At 38.7% G+C, this 22,950-nt stretch overlaps 3 protein-coding genes and 1 long non-coding RNA gene across 7 annotated transcripts in view; all 4 read left to right on the plus strand.

Annotated features, from left to right (window-relative positions):
* Positions 1-12,541, plus strand: part of LOC116687712 (uncharacterized) — a 42,470-nt gene extending 29,929 nt beyond the window's left edge. Inside the window, exon 4 of the long non-coding RNA XR_004331611.1 lies at positions 12,531-12,541. This is a non-coding gene — a long non-coding RNA (uncharacterized LOC116687712). The remainder of the gene's footprint in view (positions 1-12,530) is intronic.
* twf2b (twinfilin actin-binding protein 2b) lies at positions 134-12,722 on the plus strand. Of its 3 annotated transcripts, XM_032513251.1 has the most exons (17): positions 134-657; positions 878-978; positions 1,076-1,142; positions 2,479-2,578; positions 3,318-3,434; positions 3,534-3,689; positions 3,767-3,836; positions 3,926-4,068; positions 6,746-6,919; positions 7,947-8,042; positions 8,133-8,237; positions 8,331-8,345; positions 8,425-8,466; positions 9,088-9,213; positions 9,398-9,548; positions 10,982-11,103; positions 11,343-12,722. In XM_032513251.1, the coding sequence occupies exons 1-17, from the start codon at positions 497-499 to the stop codon at positions 11,508-11,510; spliced, it is 1,914 nt and encodes a 637-aa protein (XP_032369142.1). In that variant the 5' UTR covers positions 134-496; the 3' UTR covers positions 11,511-12,722. The 3 variants fall into 3 exon arrangements, with proteins under 3 accessions (XP_032369142.1, XP_032369141.1, XP_032369140.1); XM_032513249.1 differs by lacking the exons at positions 134-657; positions 878-978; positions 1,076-1,142; ... (3 more) ...; positions 3,767-3,836; positions 3,926-4,068 and adding exons at positions 5,300-5,844; positions 6,559-6,636 and having other exon boundaries at positions 6,741-6,919; XM_032513250.1 differs by lacking the exons at positions 6,746-6,919; positions 7,947-8,042; positions 8,133-8,237; ... (4 more) ...; positions 10,982-11,103; positions 11,343-12,722 and adding an exon at positions 4,180-4,342 and having other exon boundaries at positions 187-657.
* Positions 12,723-14,445: 1,723 nt separating this feature from the next.
* Positions 14,446-16,257, plus strand: cishb (cytokine inducible SH2-containing protein b). Its single transcript, XM_032513269.1, is given in 3 exon segments — positions 14,446-14,513; positions 14,515-14,590; positions 14,716-16,257. Coding segments are annotated over 3 exon segments (645 nt in total). The 5' UTR covers positions 14,446-14,450; the 3' UTR covers positions 15,222-16,257.
* A 1,800-nt stretch (positions 16,258-18,057) lies between these two features.
* LOC116687703 (rho-related GTP-binding protein RhoA-B) lies at positions 18,058-22,314 on the plus strand. Of its 2 annotated transcripts, none has more exons than XM_032513275.1 (5): positions 18,058-18,150; positions 19,106-19,263; positions 20,857-20,977; positions 21,350-21,480; positions 21,573-22,314. In XM_032513275.1, exons 2-5 carry the CDS (start codon positions 19,108-19,110, stop codon positions 21,744-21,746), a joined length of 582 nt encoding a protein of 193 aa, XP_032369166.1. In that variant the 5' UTR covers positions 18,058-18,150; positions 19,106-19,107; the 3' UTR covers positions 21,747-22,314. The 2 variants fall into 2 exon arrangements, with proteins under 2 accessions (XP_032369166.1, XP_032369167.1); XM_032513276.1 differs by lacking the exon at positions 18,058-18,150 and adding an exon at positions 18,962-18,985.
* Positions 22,315-22,950: the final 636 nt, after the last annotated feature.

Consider the following 22,950-nt stretch of genomic DNA (forward strand, 5'->3'; position numbering starts at 1 on the left):
TTCGACTGGTGGTTGTTGCTGACTTGGCATTACTGGCCCGCAGTTTAATGCCGTCTGTGTTTAACGCTCACACAGCTATTTTGTCAAGTCGCTTTGAAAAAAATAATCCATGCATGCAGCTATTTCCTGTGGTCTTGTGTCGTATTTCCTTTTTCTGACAATAGGAATGCTCGTTTATGAACCCGCCACTGCCCGTTTTGTTGATTGTCTGAACAGAATGAAATGGTGACTGGAGAACACCGCCTATCTGGTAGATAATGAGGTGCAAACCGAACGTATCGTTGTCGCTCCAAGTTGCGCTATGGTCGTGTACCGACTGAACACAAACCGTTTTTTTATGTTTTTCTGAAAATGTAATTTTCTTTCGATTTACGGCTCCTAAATGATATTGCTCATGCATTGCTCGACCAGAAATTACTCGCAGGCTTCATTAAATCAGAGGGAGGGGTCCACATTTTGGTTTTACACAGTGGCCATGCTATGAAAAGCTGCAGACATGAAGATCACAGACAGCGTGTTACGAAGTTTCAGGGTTGCCAGAACATATCGACACAATTCCCAGAAAGTCAACTGTGTGGACTTCAGCCCAAATGGTGAAAATGCAGTATCAAGCAGCGACGACGACTGCATTGTGTTGTACGACATCCGTGAGGGAAAGTGAGTGGCCAATTTGTTATATTATTAAACAAGTTCTCTCTGTAATGCATGTATGCCTAAAATATATGAAATTCAATTTCTATATGTATTTATTTAAATTGTTAAATATCTTTAGATGAGTTGGTCCGTATGTGTCTGGACTATTGCAGTGCAGCATCTTTACTGCGTTTCCCCAGGTGATCAAATGATTAACATGTTTTACTATTCTGTCCTCTTTCAGACCTAAAAGCACCCTGTTCAGTAAGAAGTATGGAGTAGACCTCATCCGCTACACACATGGCGATACGCAGACAGTGGTCTACAGCTCCAACAAACTAGATGGTAATAACGCAGTGCTGACAGCTGCTGGCACAAAGCACCAAAAAACATGTGCTCTGATGTGTTTTGGAAAATAAAATATTGATTTTGTGTCTTGTAGATACCATCCGATATCTGTCACTAACTGACAACCAGTACATCAGGTATTTCCCAGGTCACACTGCAAGGTGAGTAAAATAAAGATGTGGTATACTGTATATGGATTTGAACAAAGAAGTCTATTTCCACTCACTCACCAATTATTAATACAAGGTATTCACACTAGGTGGAAAAGTACCATCAAAGTATGTGCGCATCGGGGCTGTAACTAATAATTATTTCCATAATCGATGAATCTGCTAGTTATTTCATAGACTAATCACTTCTACCAAACATCAGAAAACAGTTAAAAATGGCTGTTATAATTTCCTGTCGTTTACTGTCTTGTTTTGTCCAACCAACGGTCCTTAAAATATTCAGTTGACTAACCAATTATGTACTAATTATTGCAGCTCTTATTGATTAATTGATTAATGATTGATTATCATTAGACCATTTCATTATAAGATATGATACAGCTTTGCAACATACTTTAAAAAAACCCAAACAAAGTCAGGATAACACAATAAAGGGGTTGGGGGGGGGGGAGTGGCAGCAGATGAAGCGTCAGTCATCACATCCATACATACATTAAATACATTCATCAAGATAATATAATACATAATAAAAAGTCATACTAAGATTGTAGGGGTGGGAATCACCAGACGCCTCTCAATACGATAACATCACTATACTTATGCCACGATACTATTGCGATATTACTACGATTATTATATTATTGCGTTTTTTAAACAATATTCTGCGATAAATTGCAATTTATAACCAACACATGCTGTATATAATAAAAGATTGATACTTGGCACCTGTGTATCGATACAGTATTGCCACTAAAGATATTGCGATACTATGCTGTATTGATTTTTCCCCCCCACCCCTATAAGATTGGCATCTGAGCCATTTTTTTAGCACCTGCTTAAAACCTCCTAAACCTCTAACCGTCTTCTGATTTCCTGGCAACCTGTTCCACAGGCTTGATGCTACATACAAAACGGACTACTTACCTAAATTACTCTAGGAGTGCCAACATCACTAGAGCTGCCCCTGGTGAGGTAGCTGTGAACATCTCTCAATCTGTTAAATAATTGATTAAATATTTGGGGACAACCTCGTACACAGTCCTATGTACCATGCACAGCTGAATCTGAGAGACTTGATCTTCTTGATCTTCTCTTATGCACATCACATAAAAAAAAAAATTCTTCTTCAAAAAATGCACAAAGAAAGAATATGAGCATGTTTACTTCTTTCACATGCAGCTACCAGTTACTCTGTTCTCCACAGGCATCAGAAGTTTCACTTGTCTTATCTGGTCTGTTATTGTCTTATTTGTGTGTGTGTCTTCTCCACAGGGATTGTTTATTACTTAAGGTTTAAGTTTGAATCTTTTGTTATTTTATTTTTTAGAGTTATTGCGCTCTCCATGTCACCAGTTGATGACACATTTATCTCGGGCTCGTTGGATAAAACCATCCGGATCTGGGATCTGCGTGCTCCAAACTGTCAAGTGAGTAATCAGGCTGGAAAATGACACTTCCTCTGTTCTCTGTGGGCAGTTCTCTCTAATGTATAATTACATCTACTGAGCTGTTACCGCATTAGACAAGGAATTCCCAGATTACTGCACATCCAGGTACTGTACATCAGTAGTTACCAAACCCCCTTTTAGTAAGCATTTGTCTTGTGACCACTGGGTGTCCCCAGACCTGCTTTAGGAACCACTGCAACACTTGGTCTGAATCTGACTTCCCTTAAATTGCATTCCTCCAATTGCTTCCCTTCCGCGCGTCTTATTACGTCCCACCGCGGAAGCATGGGGGAAAAGGAGGAAATCATGTGAGGAGAGAGGAAATGAGCAAATGTGTTTTTTCAGAGGGATAAGAAGTCCTTTCCTCTGTCGCGTCACAATAATTTGTTAGCTGTATAAGCGGAACTAGCAACGGCTTTGGGAAGGCTGCTCTCATACCTCCTCACTCATAGCTCAGAGGAGCAACGAGCTATCAAATAAGAGAAGTGAGAATCAGCCTTGGATCTGCCCTCCCAATGCTACAAGACATACTGAAAACAGACTAAATTTGAAAGAGGAGGACAGGCATTTATGTGAATAATGTACGACAGAAACTGCAGTCATTAATTAGGAAGGCTTAAATATAACAGTAATACTTTTACAATATCTCTATAAAAATTGCAATTGTTGCAATTCTCATGATCTTTTTCTTGGATTTATTTTGGTCTGTTTGTTTCAGGGTTTGACTAACCCACTGGGGAAACCTGTATGTTCCTTTGACCCTGATGGGTTGATATTTGCTGCAGGGGTGGAATCACAGGCCATTAAACTATACGACCTTCGTGCTTTTGACAAGGTAAAATTCAAATAACTGTTAGCGGTTCAGTAACATTTGACCTGCTTTATTGTTTTCTCTGTTATATTTATAATGTGTTTTATCTTTTTGCAAAAAAAGGGTCCCTTTGCCTCATTTGAGACAAGGTTTAATCGCTTCTGTGACTGGACTGGACTTAAATTCAGTAACGATGGAAAACAGATTCTCATCTCCACCAATGGAGGGATGATTCGTGTCCTGAATGCTTTCAATGGATCTGTGCTGCACACGTTTTCTGTAAGACTAATTAAATCACGTCTGTCTGTTTATTGGTATGATTACTTGAATGATTTCCTATCTTTGCTTATTTTAAGGGTTACAACAACAGTAAAGGCATCTCCCTGGAGGCTTGCTTCACTCCTGACTCTCAGTTTGTCATGATTGGTAAGCCTAAAACCTGTCACTTTTATTGTTTTGGTCTGTTCCTGAAAGATCTCTTTGGTGACTGTGTTCAAATTTTTCTTGTTGTGCAGGCTCAGAGGACGGCAGAGTCCATGTTTGGAGCACTGAGAGTGGGATGAAGGTGGCTGTACTGGATGGGAAACATCCAGGACCCATCAACACACTGCAGTTTAACCCCAGATACATGACATTTGCCAGTGCCTGCACTAACATGGTAAGGTCAAACTTATCACATCAGTCTCTCATGTACAGTAACTGTTGCTGTTGGACAAACTGCTATGAACAGAGTGCTCATTCGCAATTTCTTCTTCTGTTCTCTTAACAGACATTTTGGCTCCCGTGTATTGATGACTCATAGAGGGAAATTGCCAAAGGGAACCCTCATTGTAAAACACATCCCGATGTAAGATTATGTGTTGGACTGCCTTCCTTGGCCTGATAGTTTAACAGAGAAAAAAAACATTTTAAACTTTTTACCTGCAGTATTTTAAAACTTTTATAAGGGTCAATGTTGTTGTGACACCAAAATCCTACATACCTCAGTTCTTTTTAATGCAATTCGGGTACATTACATTCCGCTAACATTTCAACCCTGTATTGTGAAATTTAACTAATTAATGATCAGTGTGTTTATTGTTCAAATATTTGATAATAAAGTGTTTTAGATGAAATTTCTAAACGAATTCTTTTCCTTTTTTGACATCCTTAGTATTATCATACATCAGATAACTCGTGATGTACAGTACAAGGGCTCAAACTAGTGATTATTTTTGATATCAGTTAATCTGAACATTTTTTCCAACAAAAGTAATTTGTAAAAAAAAAAACAATTGTGAAAAAAATTGGACTCGCAATTTCCACAAGTCACATCTTTTATTAATTAATGGGACACATTTACTAAGAAAATTTGGATTAGTATATTGTTGTGTTTCAAAACATTGGCATTAAGATGCAAATACAAGTTCCTCAGCACCAAACCAATCTGTGAACACACATGAAATTGAGAGAAAAACAGTCAGTTTAAATTAATTTAATGAATGGGTTTTTTTCTTTTCTAGAGGAAAGGGGTGGGGGTTCTGTTGAATAATGTATAGATGCTTGGGTTGTGTACTCACCACTGAGTGAATAATGGATGATCCCATCGCAGGTAACCTCACAGGTACACACTTATCTTTCTCTCACCTTCGTGTGTGTGTGTGTGTGTGTGTGTGTGTGTGTGTGTGTGTGTGTTACCTTGTTGTCAGTTGCCAGTAATGGAACCAACTCTTCTAGTGCTCAAGCAAGTCATCTGGAGCTCTTTACCCCACTCTTTGGGATGAAAGGTGTTTATATATTGGCATATGAAGCCTCACACTCATATTATTTTAATACTGTGGCGGTGGTGCTGGTGCCATTCTTGCTCTATTGAGCATATTGAAATGTAGCGGTCAGATTGTTGCTCGGTGTCACATTTCTGTGACCAGGTGGCTGGAATTGAATATCATGCAGACTGCCTGAGCCAATCAGCCTACCCAGTCTCTATGTTAATAAGTGATAAAAAATGTCATTACGTTTGGCGAACTGACAGCATCTGAACACACTGTACTGACCACATGATGTCATGAGCGGTGGATTTCTTCATGGCCTCAAACACAGTACAGTACAGGACAATATGTGACTTGGGAGACGCTCCCCCACCAAGACTTTTAAAGTTGTGGTCATCGATACGCAAAGAGTATTAGATCAGTGGTTAGGGTGGCATATCCACTGACAGACACGTTATTACTCATCAGCCACAGTTCCGCAGATTGTATTTCAAGCGTTAGGAATCTCCCCAGTCACCCTCGAGGCGTTTTTGTCACTGATGCGCATGGGTCCATCTGTCTGCCATCAGCGGAGAGGCAGCCTACCTGCTGAGAAAGAAGAGCGAGGACACAGGACTTGGTCCTTCTTGCATGAGTGGAGTGTGAAGCTGACGGCCAAAAGATGTCACACCAAACCGGAATTGACGGTAAATTTTCTTAAAGCAGAGTGTTTTAGATATTAGTCTAGTTGTCTCCAAATCCAGTTTTAAGTGAGTTTTAAATTTTCTCTTGAGCTGTGCCCCAGCATGTAATACAACCTAACAATACATTCTCTGAAATCTCTTTATTTGTTTTAAATAATTGGATACTGTAAAGGTTAAACATCTATAAGCCTGTATATTATAGAACTAATTCACAGTTAAATGTCTGTCTTCTGTGTTGTGATACCAGTAATCATGTTCTTTAGCACCTAAAGGCATTTATGGATAGTTTAAGAGCTACGTAGGCTATATGTGTGTTATGGCATCTGGTAATTGGAGCGTTGGGGGACGGATGGCAGAAGCGTTCCTCTCTTACCTTTCTCACCTGACTTTACATCATTTATGAGACCTCTGTGTTTGGTAACCATGGTGAGAGAGAGAAGCAAGGAGTGCAATAAATAGCTAAATCTGGTTTTCAGTACTGAACTACCATTAAGAGGTTTGGGAATTGGGAAGGTAATTAGGCTGTTTTACCATTCAGAGTTAAATTTTGCAGTGGTTCCTTGGTACATATACGTGATGGTGTAACTATGTGGCAGAGGATCAAATTTTTTCCCTGAAGTGGAGTCTCAGGTTCTTACCTAGCCAACTTTGTCTCACTTGCTTTCAACCCCCCCATCCTCAGTTTTGACTTGTCTGGCTTATGTTTGGTTACTTTAGCAACATCTGAGCTGAAAGAGTTTCTGGCCCGAGCAAGGGGAGGTGCCATCAGAATAATGAAGATTGTCATCAGAAATGGTAAACATTAGATGCTTTTTTATATTCCGAAAAATTTGACACAATTATGCTTTCAGGGGACTTGTTCTAAGTCCTCAGATGCTGATACGTGTTTTTGTCTGCAGAGGAGTTGGTGTTAGATTCCTACAGAGAGCCAGCACACAGCTGGGACAAGGATTACGATCAGTTCCTGCTTCCTCTGCTTACGCCTCAGGAACCCTGCTACATCCTCTACCGCCTGGACTCCCTGAATGCACAGGGATATGAGTGGATCTTCATCGCCTGGTCACCTGACCAATCACCAGTATGTCTGGAGTGGCTGAAAGACAAGTTGTCACTGATCAAGTTTAGTTTTTCAAATTCTGCTGTCAAATTGATTGTATTAAAAATGACCCTTACCCCTAAAAAATATTTTGCAGGATGGAAAAACTTAAACTGAACAAAAGTTAAAACTACCATGAAACTTAAACATTTCAAAGTAATTTCAAAGTAAACGCAGGCAAAAAAAATTTAACAGACTAATTTATTTCATTTAATTTTTTATACATAAGGTAAGCTTTGATTATAATTGTTATTATTTAAAGGTCGTAATGATAACCACAATTGATTTGTTTATATGGTATTACACAACAGCTGCATTAAACACATTCAACATATGTGTTCTGTAGCTACATCATTCCACCTTTAAATTACAATTCCTGCAAAAAATTACTAAACTAGATCAGAAACTAAATTTAAAAAAAACATGAACAGTAGAAAACATTATTGTGTCTAAGAGAATATGATCATGTTTTTATGTCATAAAACACTGCTTTGGAGAATTTAAGAACTTGTGGCTAATATTGGTTTTCCACAAAAAAGTTTGAATAACTAGTTAAAAATGTTATCTATAAAATTATGTCTACTCCTTCCCCCTCATTGAAAACCCCCAAATGTATGAATATTCAGATATTGTTGAGTTCAAAAGTTTAATTACTGGACACAAGATGTCTCCCACTTCAATGCAAAGTCTATTCTCAGTGTGCGTTGGAGGCTTTAGGTTTCCACATCACACTTGTGTTGCATACTGGATTGGGATTCTCTACCAAACTAGTTTTGTCATAAATCCTGCTGGTATGTACATGTCCTAAACTCAGGTTTCCCTCTTCAGCAGCTTGTTGTTAAAAAAACAAAAAGCCTCCTAGTGTCAAACTCTGCATTTACATCATTCTCCCCAATGAAACGCAAACATTACAGTCAAAGTAACGATAAGGAAAAACACATCTTTGTATTAAACAATTGTTAAACAATTGTTAATGTTCACTGTATCCTCCTGTCCTGGCACCCTTTAGGTGAGGCAGAAGATGGTGTATGCAGCGACCCGTGCCACACTGAAAAAAGAGTTTGGAGGAGGTCACATTAAAGATGAAATGTTTGGCACGGTCGAGGTGAGTAAAATCCCTCCAGCATGACGATTGATCAGTGACTCTTCAACTGCTGGTGATTAAGTACCATCCTGTTTGTGTGGCTGTTTGCAGGATGACCTGTGCTTCCAGGGATACCTGCGACACATGTCCTCCTGCTGCTCCCCGGCTCCACTAACAGCAGCTGAGCAGGAATTACAACGAATTAAAGTCACAGAGGTAAAATATAAACAATACAAACTGAATATGATATGAATCGCATACGTACATAAGGTCTACTCATTCTGTATACTTCTACTTTTTTTCCTGCAGGATAAAGTTGTGTGGGTACGTTTACTTTCTTCCTAATATAAATTCACCTGTGTGCATGAAGAAGAGATTCAAAAACTGTCTCTTATGTTCACAGGATGAACGAAGACGAATTGGAACTCCAACAGCACGAGCTAGGGTTTGTTACAATTTGTTTGACTCACTGACATTTGATTTTCTGTCATTGGTTGGTACCTATCAAGTGATTAGAGTTGGTTCCATCTTTGCCAGTTGCAACACTGGGGTGATGAAAACATTGATGTGTCACTAATTGTAGTGCAGTAGTATAGTATATATGATTCTGGAGTTGGCCATTCTGCAAGATGAGTACTTTTGCTTTCAGTGCTGTATGTAATGGAGCTGTGCTTTTGCACAAGTACAATTTTGAATGCAGGACTTTTTACTTGTAACGGTGTTTTTGCTATGTACTATTGTTGCTTTTGCTTGAGTGAAGGATCTGATTACTTCTTCCACCACTGCATATATTACATTGATTTTCAATGGGCCATGGTCTGCTCAATTACTACAGCTTAATGTTGAGACATATTTCATATTGTTTTTTTTGTTTTTATTGATTTACTGACTAATTTTACTGGGTCCTGCATTATGTTTTATTGGGGTTTGGTGTTATTGTTGTGGTTGTTGTGGTTGTTGTTATTGTTGCTGCTTCTGCTACAGCTAATGGGGGTCCCTATAAATGAAATGGAATATCAGCTCTGAGTTTTCTATGTTTGTTTTACTTATTTTTTTCATCCTGCAGGTTACAATGGAGTTTGGCTTGGACAAAAGGGCACAGACTCTTCAAGGTCTTGCGTTCCCATTACAAGAAGAGGCCAAACGAGCTCTGCAGCAACTCAAGCAGAGACGCATCAATTACATACAGCTGGTGAGCCTGGACAGAAAACCTTTTACTAATTACACACAGTGTACAAAACATGTAACATATTCCTTGAAAACAGAAAAAAAAAACAAGCCGTCAGGAACAAACTGTGTATTAGTGTTTGTCAGTTAAATTGGCAGTGCATGACTTGACCCCTGAACAGAGCTTGTTTGTGTATGTTGTGTTGCAGAGGCTGGATGTGGAAAAAGAGACCATTGAGCTGGTACACACCAAACCAACAGAGACCCACGAGCTTCCCTACCGGATTCCCACAGATTCACCTAGATACCACTTCTTCATCTTCAAACATTCCCACCAGGGCCAGCGACAGGAGGCGTTGGGTCAGTACACAGTCTCACTGCAGGTGTGAGCACAGTGGTGGGATATTGCAGTAAGGGAAAGTATCAGCATTTTCTCTATTTATTATCTAGTATATAGAGATATCAATTTCTATCATTTAGCTTTCAGTTTTCAAAAGACAGAAGGGAGCTCCATGTGAGTAATATTTACATTATGATATTAATTCATTATTTAAAGTCATTCAAATTTAATTTTTATAAAAACTTTTTTTTTGCATAAATGAGGAAATATGAGGGGGATGATATTCCCTTTGTTGCATGCATGACCCTTCCATCTTCTGTTTCTGTGTGCTGATCTGCTTCATGATGAATCATTCACGATTTGAGGCTTGGGATGTACTTCCAATGATTTCATGTGACAAATAAAATTAACAGGTTCATTGTAGCAGAGAGAGTGAAGGCACTGAGGGTTTTTTAAGTTGAATAAATTAATCTAGTCGACCTGACTCATTCATCCTTTAATTGACTGAGGTTTGGGCAAGTTATAATCTATGGCCCTGATCATGGCTCAGAAATATCAGTAGCCTGTGTATTGATAAATTCATGACACTAAAGTAGATTCGTAAATTCGCTAGTCACGGGTAAACAAAACAAACCGTGTCTGTCCCCCCCTGTAAAAATTAACAAATTGTCTCTGCCCATAACCATAAACCTCATCTTTCTCAATTAGGTTAGTTATAAGCTTAAAGCCGCCCTAATTTGTTTTCAACATATATTAACAATGATCACGTAACTTCTTTTTTTAAAGAATATGTTTTGGGCATTTTTAGGCCTTTATTATCAACCTAATTTCTAACAGCAGTATGCATCTGTTTTCAGTGATAAACCCTCTGTAAAATATCTGTCCAGCACCAAACAACAGACTTACAAAGTTAGATGGTTAACATAGTGGAGCATTTAACAGCTAAATAGCCAAATGTTTCACTCAGGAGTTGGTGGAGACCAAAACAGAGCAAAAAAGATTGTGGCTATTGGACATATATTTGACAGGTTTGAAACAAAAATCCATCCAAATAATGTTGCTCTGTGTGCAGGGTGTAAATAGAGAACTGTTTGTCTCATTTGGTGACAATATGTCATGCTGTGTTTTCAGTTTGTTCCACTGCTGCCAAGTGGCTCGGAAAAAGCTAATTTCAGACAATCATTAGCATTTTCACACTGTGGTTAACTAAATGTTACTCAGCTATTGGATTCAGCAGCTCATGTTGACCAGTTTTCACCTCTACTTCTGTTTACACCCCTGGTGTAGTGTGTAGTTTAGAGAAGGTGGTTATAGTGTGTTTTTTTAGACTCTTAGACAGGTTTTTGTTGTGTTTCATAGCACAAAGAGCTTTACATTAACAACAGACATGTGAGTAAATCTCATCCAGGGAAGTCACAAATATCAGCTGCTGATGACTTCATTTTTCTTCCAGTGTTCATATATTCGATGCCTGGGTACACCTGTAGTATCAAGGAACGAATGTTGTATTCCAGCTGTAAGAACAGGCTACTGGACGATGTGGAGAGAGACTACCAGCTAGAGGTCACCAAAAAGGTATAGGTCACCCAAATCACCCATAATAATAGTAATAATAATAATATACCACTGAAGAGAAAAACAGTAAACAAGGTCACCATAAATGATGTATAAACTGGTCATATTGAAAAGAGTAGTCATTAGTGTGTGGTGTTGTGTGTGTGTGTGTGTTGTGTGTGTGTGTGTGTGTGGTGTGTGTGTGTGTGTGTGTGTGTGTGTGTGTGTGTGTGTGTGTGTGTGTGTGTGTGTGTGTGTAGATGGAGATAGACAATGGCGACGGTCTGACAGAAGACTTTCTGTACGAGGAGGTCCACCCAATCGAACACACCTTAAAGCAGGCCTTTGCGAAGCCCCGCGGACCAGGAGGGATGAGGGGTAACAAACGCCTTATCAAGGATGCGGGGGAGACTGGGGATGAAAGTTAGACATTACACACACACACACACACACACACACACACACACACAAACATACACACAAGACAATATACACAAGTACACAAGCACACTAACACAATATTTATATTTTGACTTGTTATTTGACTGTTTTGCTTCTAGCCATTTCTTCTTTTTACTTGAGAAAACACATTTTACAATGAAAACAGGGAAAAAATAGATCCACCATAAAGCAGAATTTATATATATTTTCCTGTGGTAAAGAAAGCCCCTAGATGTAAACATTTATAAGAAACTGATAGCTAAGCTGTTAGTGGATAGTAGTTGCAGTAGATAGTAGTTTGAGCCTAACAAGGATAAGAATCTGATGTGTGGACACATCTTTTGGTCCACATATCATAATAAGTCATAATAAAGTGGCAATATTATTAGATATTAATAATAATGTAATTATAATGTGGGGGGAAATCTACAAAGTCTTAAACTTCTTCTTCTTACATCCTGCTTATCCACCAGTGTGTCATTCATTGCAAACTATATTGCAGCCAAACTTTTTACAAACCCACAAAACTTATTTCACTTGTAATGGAGATCCAAAACATTCCGGAGATTAAAAAAAATATAAATGTCAGGCTAAATTTAGGGGAGATGTGTATAAAATTATGCACAAAACACTTAGAATATGTCACTATGTGAATGTAAATATAGTTTCAATAAAGAATTTGAAGAACAGATTGATACACCTCTTGTGTTTCTACGTTAGACACAAAGCTACAGCCAGGTAGCTTATTTTACCATAAAGATTGGAAACAAGGGGAAACGTCTATCCTTGCTCTGTCCAATAATAACAATTTGCCTATCACCACCTCTCAAGCTTACTAATTACCACATTATATCTTGTTTGGTTAATCCGTACAAAAACCCAAGTGTAGAGCCCTTAAATAACGATTATTATATATACTATAATTAATTATTATTATGACAAGTATCACTAATATTGATTTAGGTAATCACAATCACTGGGGAATATTTATGATATTTCTGTTTTAGGTTGGATTATCTTTTATATTGCCCAGGTAAAGGCAGCCTATGCTTTACCCAAGGTTCCACATGCAAATTTATCCACATGTCATTTACAGTTGCCTTTGCCTTCTTCAGTCACCTGAGCGAGGTTTGACTGGACTCAGCTAAAGACTGTTGTTGTACATGGTCCTACAATAAAAATGTTTTCTTTATTTTCTAGCATTTGTGTCCTCATTTCTCTCTGACCGCGTGTGTGTGCGTGTGTGCGTGTGTACGCGTGCGTGCGTGGTGCGTGCGCGCGTGTGTGTGACAGATTTTCTATAGTCAGCAGAAGCAGCAAGGATCAAGGCTCAGTAGTTGAGGTCAATTGGTTGTGTGTGTATGTGTTCCAAGAAGTCCCTCTACTCAGAAGCCTTCAGCTGGGCAATTCTGCTGCTTTCATACTTCTTGGGAAACGATGATGATGTGAACATGTTTTCCTGGAAACACGGTTCAGAGCTAAAGGGCAGTTTTCTTTGTAAGTGGGAACTGTGCGGTGGGTGATGATAAACTTTGTGAAAACAAACTGACTTCTAACATGACGTGGTTCAGTTAATTTCCAGGGAAACAAAACCATTTGCAGGTCATTTTCTTTACGATAATACAACAAGAAATAAACAATGGAAAGGTTATTGTTCAAAGCGTGATTGGAAGAGACAGATAATTAGTAACACTAGCGGTCGGATGTTAATATTTTAAAGGGGACACATCATGAAAAACCCGATTGCTACTTAGGATCGTCCAAATTTAATCTTATTGTGAAAGCCGTACAGGAAGTAGTGTGGGTGGACAGTGTGCCTGTTGACCGGGCGCAGTCTGTCTGTCACTGCTGGCGCTGAAACACAAAACCTTTCGTGGAAACAGATTCCGGGAACCTCCGTCATTCCAAACTGAACTAAGCTGTTTTCTGTCCTGTAGATGAATATAGGCCCAGAGCACACACACTCCGCTTCGGCCGCACAGTTTCACTCACAGCAGACCATCGGTTACACGGATTTTTTTTTTTTTCTTCTCATTTTTATGACTATAACGGAACGAGGAATATTTTCTCTTTTGCGCCATTATTTAAGAATATTCAACCATTAAGATTAATTATTGCTGGATTATTCACTGGACTATTTTTTCCAACTGTTTACCAAACGATCCTTATGATTCTTTTTGATTTAAGGTAAGATTATGAAATTACATAAAAACTGTTTCATGTTTTTTCAAAGTCTTGTATTCTAAAATTTTCTTATGAATAATGTACAATTACATTATTTATCCATGAAGAAATGATAATGCCTGAATGATTGCAAGACTAAAAGCCTGGGAATTTTCTAGGCCCATTAGCAGATTTATTTTATGTGTTAGTATGTTGGTTTTGTAACTAAGTCCATTTACTCAAGTACTGCACTACATTTATAGGATTACTTCAGTGACCAGTTACTTTGCAGATTTATATTAATAGTACAAAAAAATTAATAAATAAATTGATGTATTATTATGGATAAAGACTTTATTAATCCTTAGTGAAATGCAGAAGCTACCCAACAGTATAGAAAGTAATTAAAGTTAGCCCCACCTTTACCAACTGCAACATTGAAATGATGTACATATTAATGCATCAGTAATTATAATTCAATAATATAATACATACAAACTCCAATATTCTGAAATGGGCCATTCTGCGCAAGTACTTTAAGTACATTATTATATTGATGTTAATACTATTTTTTTTAAATGAATTCAGGACTTGTTATATATTTTTAATCTGTGGTAGCTATTGCTACTTTTAGTTGAGTAAGAATACCTGAGTGCGTCTACTGGTGGTTGGTAGGTTTTGTGCTTGTTAGCTCATTTTAGACAAAGGCAACCAAAAAATATATTTATTGTCTTTATTGTAATTTGTCTTACTGTCAGTCAGAAATGGTTGCCCGGGCAGTGACCATTTTTCATTATGAGGAGCGAGGAGGTTCATTATCGGCGGCATGAACCTCCTCCAGCCTGTGACCCAGCAGAGGACCTCCGCTGCATCACCACATCCTTCCAGTATCTACGGACCTCAGGTACACCAGCAATCTCACAGATTTCAACTTCACATTTTATTTCATTGAAATACAACATCCACCAGCAGTAAAAACAATTCATTTAATAATGAAAAGTGATATCCAAACCATCTCTCTAATCCCAGGCTGGTACTGGGGCTCCATCTCAGCAGGTGAAGCTCGGGAAGCTCTCCTAAAAAAGTCTGAAGGAACATTTCTGGTGCGGGACAGCAGTCATCCTCAGTACATGCTGGCCCTGTCAGTGAAGACCCGCTGTGGACCCACCAGTGTACGCATAGAGTACAGCAGGGGCTCTTTCTGGCTGGACTCCATTTCCCCAGGCCTGCCTCACCTGCAGTCCTTCCCAGATGTTCTCAGCCTTATACAACACTACACAGCCTCAGGCCACATGCCACAAGGCCCGGCGTCTAATGACATGCATCCCCAAAAACAGCCTGACCCTGCCAAACACATGGCTAAGGACAGCGGAGTGCCTCTCAAGCTGACGCAACCCCTGCACAAACCAGAAGCTTTCCCTTCACTGCAGCACCTGACACGCATCACCATCAACAGACACACAAACTGGCCTGACCAACTGCCACTCCCAAAGCCTCTGCTGCACTACCTGCAGGACTATCGTTTCCGCATATGAGGGTCTCTGTCCCTCTGGTGCAGGACACAAAGACAGGAACGTGGGTCAGGGTCACACTCCATGACCACACACTGTAAATCTGGAACCCCAGGCAACAGTGATGGCCCAGAAGGGGGATATTGAAATTAATGAGCTCAGTCTTACTGCAGTGCTACATTTGTTCTCCAGAATATTTTTTATTATTATCATTGTTCATATGTCTGTTTCTGCTACTGTAAATTGATTTATTTCTAAAATGCCAAAATGTGAGTTTTTATTTGTATTTGTCTTATTTCCCACCAGTAAAGATAGTTGTCACATAGTTTTTTGCATGCTTCAGACTAGTGGTCCCGATTGTTTTTACATCTTTGACAGACATCTTTTTTTGCTATGTTGCTCATTTTGAAGAGCCTGAGGTTTGCAGGGTGTTGAACAAAGCAATGTTTATTCACTCTTAATGAAATCTATGCACCTACTGAACCATGGTTAAGCCAAAGGTGACCTCATGTAACACTTTTGATCACTATTAAGTTCATCACAAAATCTCTTAAACATTTCTTTTCATTCTTTTTTTTTAGTGTTGTGGCTGTCCTGATAGAGCATGTGTTTTGATCATTTGTTTGGAGCCAAGAGAAGGCTACACAGAGAATGTCACTGTAACTTCTTGTGTGTCTGTTTTATGGACATCAAAGCCAATCACAGTAGAATTAAAGTAGTTGAGGGTACACTGATCCAACATGCTATTTCAGGCTGACATTACAAGACAAGCAGACTGGAGGGCCAGAGATGGGTAACCAATAATTTTAAATGATTTTACAAAAGAACAAAAGACGTTTATTTTATAGGTATTTTTAATTTGCAGAATCATTTTCCTACTATCAGATATCTTCTTCCAAAATCATTACCATAATGAAAATTAAAGGCTATTTGTGGAAAAACTGTTAGCTCTTAAAGGACATCTATTTACAAACTGTTTTTATTCTCAGAAGAGAATCACACATGCGTTCCTGTGAATTTTCCTATAAGTAAACCTCAGAAGTGTTTCCCTTTTTTCAAAGTGAGTCTTTTTTATTGTTAAAAGACTGGCCACTTGAACATACAGATGAATGTAAGGTATTAGTAGGCTATTACTGTTTTCATGGAAACAGGCTTGAGTTGGTTTCCAGGAGGTGGAACTGATCAGAGCTGAGAAAGCCTCTTATCAGGATTAGAGTAAGAGCTGCAGTTATTAATACACTGTTGCACCAATTGAGAATGGACTATCTCTCTCTGTCTGTGCCAGACAGAGAGTCTGAAATGAGTCTGAAAAGTTTAAATCCATTTTCAGTCCAAATTTAAATTATTGGCATCAAAACCCTTCTTTTATATTACAAGCTCTGAAAGCATAGGTGTTTCTGACCTTCGGTCTATATCATCCTTGCACCAGATCTGACCGAACAACTGACAGAAAATAAGTAGCTGTAGCTGACATTCATGCATATGTCAGACTTGCACCGCAAACACATAGTAGTGGAAGAAATACTCATGCCCTTACTTTATGTAGAAGTAACAATATTATAATTCAAAGTCTTGTCAGAAAAGTGTACTTAAAGTTTTCAACGTAAATGCACTCATAATGCAATAGCTCCTTAGAGAGAGTAATATATATATATATTATTAATTGGTTATAATTATAATGTGTCAACAGCTTTTTTATTTGCTTGAGGTAGAACTAATTTGAACTTTACATAATGTTGGGTAGTGTAACCTATATCAATAAAATATATGTTAAAAAACCTTTATAAAAAAAGCTGGATTACCAATTGGAAAAAGTGGGCAACTGCTTCAGATCCAGACCTGTAGGGGCCACGCAAGCTCCATGTTCACTGCAGGTAAACTTGTTTGTGGTCACTTTATTAGCTTCAAATTTGTTTAATCATATGCTCCACTACAGTACAATATTGACCAAGGTGGGTGCTGCAGAACAGGCACTATACTGAAACACAATACCCACTGATAACAGCAGTATAGTGGGTCCTGCTTCTTTACTTGATTTTGAGACCATACGTAAAAATATATTTTCTTCATTATTTTAGGTGATTTGGGACTTTTGGACATGATACATTTTGACATGTCCACAGTAGGAGAGGCCCACAGCTGTAAAACATATAGCAAACGATGGCTGCTGTTAATGCTGGCACACTGCCACCGCCGATTGAGACACTTAACCTGAGCAAACGTTAATGTTATTAGTTACACTTGTGCTTTTCCTATTTTCAAAATAGGAAAAGCACAAGTCAAAATGTCTGCTGTGCTTAAATATAACATATTCCTAAATTAGGCTTGCATTTCATAGAGACCTTTCTTTTATAAAATTACCAACCAATAATCAACTATCAAACAGCTCCCTTGGAGCTGCATGTACAGCTTAATCCTGGAATAGTTCACAGAGAGAAGGAATGGGTGGATAATAGGGGCCCAGCAGATAGTTTTTGCCTTGGAGCCCGTGAGCAAGTTGATTTGGTCATGAATATTACCTCAAAATTGTAGTATTTCAGTAGCTTAAACGTTAGTTTCCACCACTGCACATGGACCAATATAAGTTACAGCAGGTCCTACATACAAAACATGTGTTGCATTAAATCTATGGAAAGGGACCATAATCATGCAAGACAACATAAATAAATCCTAACATTATGTATTATGCAAGATGCGAACCATGGCTAATACTAATAACTAAATGTGTAATAATATTAACCGTAACAATAAGAATAACAACAAAAACAATCATAATAGTATAAGGTAAATTCTTTCATGTTTATACAATAGTGTATTGTTATCCTCTCCCCACCCCTGAGTCACTTCCCTCCTGTTAATCCTTCAGCAGCAGCAGCGCAGTCAGGGAGCAGCGACTGAGGCCAACAAAGCAATACTTGGAAATCAATTGGATAGATTTTAACCCAACCGCTAGGTAAGCATGTTATATTTACAAGTAACGCTGAGATGCAGTACTTTGTTAGTATGTTTTATTGTCAATAATATCGTTATATATTTGGTTAACCTACATTTTCATTCGATATTCTGCTGACGCTAGCCAGCTTGCTAGCTAACGGACCGATAAAGTCGCTTTGACTTCCGTTGTGCTAAGCTAAGCCTGGGTAGTTCGCAAGCTAGCCAGCTAGCTGTACCGGTTTGTGACTCAAAGGAAAAGCAAGGTTTTACTGAGTCGTTGGAAGTGAACCACAAACGCTGCCATGACGTTAGATGTATTTTATCATAAATATCGCAAACGTATCATGCACCAAGAACATTATTATTTATTATACCCTAAAGGTGTTAAAGTAAAACCACATATCCTGCTAACGCTAGGTGGTTAGCTAAAGCAGCTACCGTCAAGTCTTTTGTAAACAGAACCTCCTAGCTAGCTAACTGAAATCTGGGTCAGCCTTCGCTACAATGATTCACAATTATATGTTGGTACCGGTGAGCAGCAACACGTTACATCTCAGGTTAATAAACACAATGCTTTAATTGTGATGTAGGGCAAATGTATAACGTAGACATTTGTCAATCTTAATCCTGGGGTGGGTCAGAAATACTGGAGCGGAAATGTATCATCATGGAAGAGAGTTCCAAAATCAACATTGGTGACATGAGCTCCCAACTTTGTATGCTGTCCACGTGTCCTCCATTGTTTAAAACCTACGGTATAACTGGCTATAAACAGCCGTGATGTTGTCACAGAAAGCTAAATAATTAGCCTCGGGTGTTGGTTTCAGACGGGCGTTGTGTCAAAACAGCTGAAGGTTAGTGGCAGCTCGTTTCTCATATGCGTAGAGGTAGAAGTTGCACAATGCATGAATGCAATAAAATTAATTTTAGATAAAATATTGTAACCTTTGTTGTTTTCTGTCCCCTGTCTGCAGCTATGGCAGCAATCAGGAAAAAGCTGGTCATAGTGGGAGATGGAGCCTGTGGGAAGACCTGTCTGCTCATTGTGTTCAGTAAGGACCAGTTTCCAGAGGTCTATGTGCCCACAGTGTTTGAGAACTACGTTGCTGACATTGAAGTTGATAGCAAACAGGTAATCATTCTCTTCTCATATTTCAGAACAGAATCAGCATTAAGTAACTTACAACAGCAGCTGAGAGGGCTGGTTGTATTCTCTTTCCACTCCCTATCACCAACAATCGTACAGGTTGTTTGTGATGTAATGCAAATAAGTTTACTTATTTTGATTGTTTGGATTGATTAAAGACTTGTTGAAGTTATGAGTATTTAACAAAGCACTGTTAGCTGTAATATAGCTCTTACTCAAGTTAGGTTCTTACTTTGGATAAACTGTTAAATAATATGGTTTGTTGGTGTGTTTAAAGAAGAATGATAGATGTCTAAATCACACAAATGAGTCTGATCTATCTATCTATCGGACATAACTCTTAATCAACATTTTATTTTATTTTCTGCCTGAAGTGTGAAACGTATGCACTATGTAGTAGTCCATTATATGGACACTGCCTTTTTATTCAATTAAAGGAGAATTCCGGTCAATTTCAAAGTGTAGCTTTTTTTTTTAATTATTATTATTATTATTATTTGTAGTGCTTTGAATAGCGAGACTAATAAAAACTATTGGTGCAGTCTACACCGAGTTATCCTCCTGCTAGATTTTCCACTCAACAGGCTTAAACAGGTTAAGTTTTAAATGTATTTTTAGCCTCTAAACATGCTCAAAATATCATTACCAGTGCCTAACCATGTGCAGTTATTCCTTCCAAGTTAACACAGCGAATTTGACTGCCGTAGACAGAAGGGCAAAAAGGTGGTGTTAATCCATACCTCTGTTTATTTCCAGTTTTTCGGTGAAGTCTACTCTAGTCGATTGTCACAACTTTTATGCCTTTCTGTCACATCTACTGCAGTCAAATTCAATGTGTTCACTTGGAACTAAAAAATAGAGCTTCTTGTTGAAATCAACCGGAATTCTCATTTAAGGGTTTTTATTTAAGCACAGTGCTCACGGTATACATTCAGAATTTCTGCCAACAATTCTACAATGTAATGAGTCTGTTTCTATAGATGCAAAAAATTATCTTCCGCCTGCAAAATGAAAATGATTCAGTAATGTACTGACTAACTTCCTGACTCCAGTCTTTGCAAGATAGTTAGGATACAAAAGTTAGAATAAAGAACATTAATATTAAAGCATAACCCTTACTATTTATCCTGTTTTCTACCAAAATAGTGAGATTTTGAACTTTGGTTTGTAGGGGTGGGAATCACCAGACACCTCCCGATATGATATCATCACGATACTTATGCCACGATACGATATTATTGCCATTTTAAACATTTTAATCTGCGATATATTGTCAACATCTGTTTTAACTAAAAATATCCATTTCTGTTTGTTCATATCTCTTCAATTTTATTGCTGCAAAATGGGATTGTCAAGTAGGCAAACTGACCAACACATATATAATAAAAGATTGATACTTGGCACCTGTGTATCAATACAGTATTGCCACTGAAAATATTGCGATACTATTCTTTATAAAAAAATTCCCCCGCCACCCCAATTGGTTTTTATGCAGTTATTAAGTCAAACCGTCCAACCTGTAGCTTAGTGAAAATGGTTTGGCTCATGTGGTTGATAACATGTTAACTCTCATGGCAGGTCGAGTTAGCACTCTGGGATACAGCAGGTCAAGAAGACTACGACAGACTGCGCCCGCTCTCCTATCCAGACACTGATGTCATTCTCATGTGCTTCTCCATCGACAGCCCTGACAGTCTTGGTAAGTAGAAACATAGAGCCGGCAAAGTACATTTTTCTCCTTTACATGTAAATCTCATGTAAATGCCAGCAAAGAGTTTTCAAAATGATTATTTAGAGAGTAAACACAGTTCAGATGTAGTTTAAATTAACTGATATTACTATATTTAGGAGGATTATGAAGCGTATTATCATGCTTCTCCTCTGGTGATTGTATCACATGTGCCAGTTTTTGCTCACAATTGAACATACACACAAACACTCATCAAAACATTTATCATATTATGAAGTTTGTGAGTAACCTGTGCAACACACTTCACGCTCATCTCACCTACATGCACCATGTAGCTGGGTCTGTGTTCTAACTGATGGTGTCTTTTGTCCCTTCATTTAGAGAACATCCCTGAGAAGTGGACTCCTGAGGTGAAACACTTCTGCCCAAATGTTCCCATTATACTGGTGGGAAATAAAAAGGACCTGCGTAACGATGAGCACACCCGGAGGGAGCTTGCCAAAATGAAGCAGGTAAAAAAAAAAAACTTAACCGTACACGTCTACTACTTACATTCTAGTTTTGAATGCCTGTTTCCTAAAATTTCTCCTGACCTTTGCTTAAGGAACCTGTGAAACCAGAGGATGGACGGGACATGGCTAACAGGATCAGTGCCTTTGGATACATGGAGTGCTCTGCAAAAACAAAGGATGGTGTGAGGGAAGTGTTCGAGATGGCCACCAGGGCTGCACTACAGGCCAGGCGAGGAAAGAAGAGCAACAAATGTGTCCTACTGTAAACAGGAGCACATGGACTGCTTCCTACAGGGGGAAAGAAGGAGCATTAGGTCAAACCTCACCCCAAAACACACCCACACAAAAGACTGCTCTCCCCAGTTTTTACTAAAGGTGTAATGCTTTTACTTTTTTTGTCTTAAGCAAAAGTAGTCAGGTTCTGTCAGTATTCAATTTTGAGGTTATGGAAAATACTTTTTTGTACTTTAATGAGTAAATTTGCCATATTGAAACCTCCTTTATCAAAATGTACTATGTAATCGAAGAGGTCAGCCAGGGGACCTGATGTGTCATACCTGCCAACTACAGTTAAGTGCTTAAGCCCTGCCTGCTGATCTGAGGAATGTTTCCACAGCCAACTAGGGTGAAGTACCTGTACACTGTGACCCATAGTCCTTTTAATTATGTCAACAAACAGATGTGCACATGAAGTTGAATTTGTTTGTGTGCTCCATATACAAATCCTATGTGCATTATGATCACATGCACAATATGAGACTGGAAACTCATTTTGTTAAAACACAAATGGAAACTTAGTGTTTTGTGTAATAAATTACTTTGTAAGAATCTTGATAATCTGAATCAGTTACTTGATAAACACTGAATGACACTTAACCCAGTGAGTTAAAGTCCCACATGTAGAATAAAGATTTGAGTCAAACCTTTTTAGAGGATGAAACCTTTTCAGTATGCAGCCAGTTTGACATTTGACTTTTGTACAGTCACTACATGCGCATTTCAGAGTTGGGGTCAGGGTCAGCCACAGTGCAAGCTCTGGAGCTGCCCCCTCTTAGTCAATTAGTCAAGCAATATTTACTGTGTGGGCCCCTCACACGGCCTCATACCATCGCTCAAAACACACTGACAAGTCTGATCGCCGGTTACATGATTAGCCACCGCAGCGTGCCATGGGGTTGCGTTCCTCAAAAAGTTAAGCCTGTCTTAACTTTTTGCCGCTGGCACGCTGCGTTTGACTGTTGCCCCTGCGGCAACCCCCGCCACAGCCTAAACACATTACCCCCACTCAAATCAAAGCATAGACTTGCGGACTGTTGACGCAGGCAGCCTGAATGCAGCCTTAGTAGACTAAGATTTCTTTAGTTGATTATTCATGTTTTTTTGCTGAATTAAATATTTCCAAGAAACATGAGCACATCTGATAAACAAGATTTTAAGATAAGTTATTGTGGAAAAACTCAGTTTTACAGA

Source organism: Etheostoma spectabile, chromosome 4, assembly GCF_008692095.1.
Source record: "Etheostoma spectabile isolate EspeVRDwgs_2016 chromosome 4, UIUC_Espe_1.0, whole genome shotgun sequence".
Lineage (NCBI taxonomy): Eukaryota > Metazoa > Chordata > Actinopteri > Perciformes > Percidae > Etheostoma > Etheostoma spectabile.